The 6062-nt window shown below is 33.5% G+C and overlaps 1 protein-coding gene across 1 annotated transcript; it reads right to left on the reverse strand.

Annotated features, from left to right (window-relative positions):
* Positions 1–3344: 3344 nt before the first annotated feature.
* Positions 3345–5006, reverse strand: LOC147279665 (cationic peroxidase 2-like). The gene is made up of 3 exons (XM_086249888.1): positions 4468–5006; positions 4204–4366; positions 3345–4101 (listed from the first exon to the last, which is right to left on the reverse strand). The coding sequence occupies exons 1-3, from the start codon at positions 4867–4869 to the stop codon at positions 3686–3688; spliced, it is 981 nt and encodes a 326-aa protein (XP_086106014.1). The 5' UTR covers positions 4870–5006; the 3' UTR covers positions 3345–3685.
* Between the last annotated feature and the right edge of the window lie 1056 nt (positions 5007–6062).

The following is a 6062-nucleotide window of genomic DNA, read 5'->3' on the forward strand; positions in this document are numbered from 1 at the left end:
CAAGCCCAAGTGCCAATTAATGGTGTGTCCACCTAGTGATTGATATGACAAATTAAAATGCAAACAAGTTCATAATTAGTAGAGATGAAAATCATTCATATATATTGTGATTAGCGAGTGATCAATAGTTAATTAATATGTATGCTTTTTAATAATTAATACAGGCTTACCAACAAGCGTGACAAGATCTTGAGTGTTGAGACCGAATGCTTTGAACTTGGCCTTTTGACAAGATCTTAAAGCAGTCATGAAAGTGCATCCTCAATGGAAGGGTTGGATTTAAAATGAGATTTCACTGTTTGTTTGACAATGGACTCAGCTTTGGGACATGTTCGCGAATAGAACCCAACACGGGTCACTGCTTTGCCTTGCACCAAAGGTGAGGGTGGTAGCCAAGAGAAACATCATGAAAATGGAGTTAGCTCCCAACATTTTAATTGGTGTGGTTAATTATCAATGAATACATGGAACAAGTACTAATGATCGAATAAAGTAGGCAGAGTACAAGAGTATGCAAATGTGTTTTTTTTAGTTTAAATTTAGTAGTGAAATATTATATAATTTTTATGTATATGTTATTCTAAAAAATTATTAAAATTTGATATTTAATTTTAATTTTTTATATATAATAATAATAAGAAGGCTGCTGTCAACAAATCTATATATAGAGCTGAGGCTGCGGGTCATGCTTGGTGACTTAATGAGTTAATGGTGAGCCAACTACACACTGACACAGTGCTGTATATATATAGTAATATCCAGCAATAATTAATATACAATCAGTGAATTTCTAATTCATGAGTACTTACGTTCAAAAGTTAACTTTCTTTTTTTTTTGGTCGAAAAAAAAAAAAAAAAATTAACTTTCATCCCTTAGGTAATGGTGGCCTTCTTGTCCGCCGTGTGTTATTTGATGTTGTCTTTCGGCTTCTACGTACATTAATTTTGTCTGGCCCACATCTATTTTGAGCCCTTTTGTTTAATTTGAGTGGCTTTTCTCATGCCACATCACCATTTGGAGTATGTGGGGAGAGCTTTGAGCTTGTTTCACCCGAGACTAAAAACTTGATGCAAGAATGATCAACTTTTCATTATTAACTAGCGGATGTACTCACCAAAGTAGTAGTTAGCAGAGTGTTTTTTAATTTATTTGTCAAGTTAAAAATATGTGATATTTATGCATCCACTTGAGGAGAATGTTGATATGATCTTGAAGAGCCAAAGAAGTCAATTCATTTATTGTACAACTAGATTACTGTAGGACTAGATTGTAGGACTAGTAGGACTAGAGCCAAAGAAGTCAAGCTGTAGTTATTGTAATTGGGAGACTTAGAGTACTGAGTTGTCCTATATATGTACATCCATTGTAATGGAATAAAATCACATATTAGAAATAACTTAAATGGTCTTTTAGCATAGGTAGTATACTATTAGGCCTCATATGATTGAATTATATAGGATAAAATAAATAGTTAAATTCATATGTATTAAATGAAGAACATGAAAAATGTCTTCTATCTTAAAAAAAGAATATAAAAAGAAGATGAATGATTTAATTTCACCATTTTTAGGGAGATTGAAAGAGATAAGTCTTCTCTTATGATTAGTCCATCTTAATACATATTATTCTTTCAAGTTAGAAACTTTTTATTTGAATATATATAAATTTAGTCATTTATTTTATCTAATTCTATCTCATACACCACCAAATGAGGCTTTAAGATGAAAACATGGAGATATTGATAAATCAAGGTAAACAAACCGGCTCATTGGCTCAAGGATAATTGTAGAGAAAAATTCAATTCAATTCAATTTCCTGTCTCTTGTGGCCTGTGGATTGGATGATATTATATTATTTTGAAATTATCACATAATCTTTGTCGGCCAATATTGTTAGTTTTATAACTACAGTGCATATATACATTGATGTTCTTTTTTGGCTTCTTGTTAATTCTTGGCTATGATAAAGTGGCCGGGTGGGTGATGCATGATCAGGGAATATATAATAATAGTAAGGCGGCTGTCAACAAATCTATATATAGAGCTGAGGCTGCGGGTCATGCATGGTGACTTAATGAGTTAATGGTGAGCCAACTACGCACTGACACACTGCTGTATATATATAGTATGATGACCAGATATTCAGCAGACAACTTCTAGCAAGAATTTGTAAAAATTTAAAAGGGTCTGCGTAAGTTTTCTATGGAATATATCTAAGAAGAATTTATGCTGCACTTCTAGACTTTTACTTGGTGCATAAGATATGATTGGATAAAATAAATAGTTAAATTCTTATGTATTCAAGTACAATCATGTAGGTGTCTTTTTAACTTAAAAAAAAAATGTGAAGAAGATGAAAAGAATATAGAAAGAATATGGAAAGAAAATAGATTATTTAATCTCACCATTTTTGGGGAGATTAAAAGTGATAAGTCTCCCCTTATAACTAGTCCATCTTAATACATTTTATTCTTTCAAGTTAAAAACTTTTTTCTTAAATATATATGAATTTAGCCATTTATCTTATACAATCATATTTTATGCACCAAACAAGACACTAGTGTATATTATATATATATGATCATAATTGATTTGTTTTTATATAATCAGTGACTTTCTAATTAATGAGTACTTAATTAAGTTGAAAAGTTAATTAACTTTCATCTCGTGAGGTAATGGTGGCCTTCTTGTACACTGTGTGTTGTTGATGCATGTTCAAACTTGCAATGTTTCCCAGTTTGAGAGGCTCATACTGTCGGCATTATCTGTTTGTTTCATTAATTTGTTGTACAGTAATTGTTTTTTAGTCCTCCCCTTCGATCTTTCTGACTTGTATTTATTTCCTCAATTGGAATTTTTCATACCGTCAATTTTTTATTAAAAGAAAATTAATTAAGCAACTGTTTTTTTCATGATTAAAATATATATGACTTTCCAACATTTAAGTATTGACCCTTTATTACCTCACACAAACGAATAATATCAATGTATTAAAATTGTGGCCAATGACTATTGCATGGCATCTAATTTGTCTGAATAGGTCTTGAGTACGTTTATAATTCATAGAAGGTGAGTTAATTAGTAGGAAAAAAAAAAAGTAATTAAAATTGTCTTTAAAATAAGAAAAGAAAAAGGGGCTTTATTGTGCCAACAAGTAAATGAATAATTTATGTTGATATCCGACTTGCTTTCCTTTCAAAAGTACCCTCTTTTATTTAGTTGATTACAGAACGGATCCAAAAAATTTTACCATTATTTTCTTCAATTTTATACCGATTGTACGCCAAAAATGTCCATCAAAGAAATGATTTGAAATATATGGCAATATTATTCTTAGTCTCATAATGGGAATATATGGCTTTAATTTAATTTCAACATAAAAACAATGACACTTTATTAACTTCCAGTATTGAATGCGTACAAAGTAACAGTTTTGCTAATAAGCAAAATATCCGCCTCGATCTGTTAGTCTTTAGGGCGAATAGATTGTGTTTATTGGTGACGCGTGCAATACGGATATTTATTATTTGAATATCTCCCACCGCCTTTTCTGTCTCTAATTCGTATTATTCTTGTAGTGAAAAGAGAATAAAGAAAAGGGTTGTGACCGGCTCAATTGTGCCAACAGCATAATTGAAATTTAAGTTGATATTCGACTTGCTTTCCTTTCTGGAGCAATCTCATTTCAGTTAATTGCAGAACAGATACGGCGAACTTCACCATTTGTCCTAGATTTTATCCCGATTGTACTCATCTTCACCATGGACCTTCCAAACTCTACATTGAAATTCAAAGCTTGTAAGCCTCTCACACCCAAAAAACGTTGCACAAAGCTTTTTGTGGAGGCATCAGTCCATAACTTTTGATCAGACTCAAGTATTCCGCGACCATTCTTTAAATTTGTAAAGAAAGTTGCATCAAACCGATGTCCGCTGCCTGTGTCCAAAACAACACGCTTGGATGCATCACCATTTTGTGGGCAAAGTGATCGTAGTTGAGAAAGAAATGATGCATTGATAGTAGGGTCAGCACCGGTTCCGGTGAAGTTAGAGAGTCTGTAACTGAAGAATTGACAAGCTGAAGTTCCAATGGTGTGTCCACCTAATGAAATCATAAATTAAAATGCAAGCCAGTTAATAATTTGTAGAAACGAAAATAATTAATATAGAGAATTTAATAGTTAATTAATGCATGTATGCTTACCAACAAGTGTGACAAGATCTTGAGTGTTGAGACCCAATGCTTTGAACTTGGCCTTTTGTACATTTATGGAGTCTCTAAAGCCAGGCAAATTGGAAGTCTCAGATGCCAATGAAACCCGTCCATCTTTTCTTCCAGTAGGGACGTGCCAACTGAAGCCTTTGGTCTGCAAGATATTAATGAATTATTTATCAGCCTCATGATCGAGTATATATATATAATGCATGTATAAATATATGTTCAAATGAATTAATAAATGTTAATTACCAGAACAACAGAATCACGGGCAGCTAGAGCAAGAATATCAGCACAGGAGACAACTCCAGGGCATGCAGCTTCAAGCTTTTTCTTTGCATCGTCAATGACTTCCCAACCTCTTAATCCGAGGTTTGGGCCGGCGGTTTTCTCAGTGTTTTGGCCGTTGAGAAGGACAGAAGCATCACAACCTTGGACAAAGCAGTCATGAAAGTGCATCCTCAATAAGCCTGGAGCAATGGCAGGACTGGATTGGAAATGAGTTTGGACTGTTTGTTTGACAATGGACTCTGCTTTGGGACATGTACGCGAATAGAACCCAACACGGGTCACTGCTCTGCCTTGCACCGAGGTTAAGGTGGTAGCCAAGCCAAGCAAGAGAAACATCATGAAAATGGAGTTAGCTCCCCACATTTTGATGCTTATAGAATTAGAGCTAGCTAGCTAGATATATATATAGCTAGGCTATATATTGGAGATAGATAGTGTAGCTAGATAGACGATGACACTTTAAGCTAAGTAGGCAGGCAGCTATATATATATATATATGTGTGTGTGTGTGTGTTCTAAATTTCTAATATTCAAGTTTCTGGTGATGTGATGGAAATGAAGTGCTTGCTTTGGCTTATGAAGTTGTGAATTCTAATGAGTGAAGCCTCGAATATTTATAGGGCATAATGTATAAGGTGGTCACCAAATATGTAAACACGTAAGTACGGAGTGAGATTCACAAAGTAAAGAAAGACGGCTACAAATTAAAATGGGGCCAACCATATATTCCAGAAGAGGCTAGGACACCAAAGCTAGATCAATTCAATAGATTCATGCATGGTGCTGTTCCACTTGAGCGTTATTTTGTTTTTCATTTATATTTTCGTTGTGAACAACTTTCTTATTATTGTTACCTTTCAGCACTACAAGAAATGTGAGCAAACCTTATTATCATTTGGTTGCATAAGAAGGGGTAGCAATAAGGAACTTTAGTCTCTATTGTCCAATTGCCACCTATTTTTGTTAAAATCGAGACACTTTAATTTATATTTCTCAATTATTATCCCTTTCTGTACAACTAATGAAGGTGAACATTACTCTAATTTTTTGTAGTGTGCAGCCAGTTATCCATTTTTGTTGTCAATTAACTATTAATGTTACAGTTATAATAAAGATAAAGTGGGTCGACATCCACCATCCGGATTCGGATTGATTAGGAAAGTTTGAGAGGACTGAGACAATTTTCTCAAAGGTAATTAAGAACATAAGAACAAAATTGGGTGGGAATAAATAAAAACAAAATAATGGTCAAGTGGAACAGCACTTCATCATCAATTAGTATATATACCTGTTGAATACATGGTATACACTCCCATGGAATACCCTAAACCCTATGGTTAATTAGAGAATGTGTCCATATATATGGCATTATCAAAATATATAAATCCAGAATTTTAAACACAAGACAACCAAGATGTCTAGCTAGCTCGGATCTAATTAAGACTAGTCACATTATTAATTATAACACGGAGTTCCTTTGTTTGACAGTTACTTGATGTTCTATCCAAGGACTCTAATTAAAGTCATGTTATAACACGGAGTTCCTTTGTTTGACA

Source organism: Dryas octopetala, chromosome 7 (assembly GCF_963921425.1).
Source record: "Dryas octopetala chromosome 7, drDryOcto1.1, whole genome shotgun sequence".
Classification (NCBI taxonomy): domain Eukaryota; kingdom Viridiplantae; phylum Streptophyta; class Magnoliopsida; order Rosales; family Rosaceae; genus Dryas; species Dryas octopetala.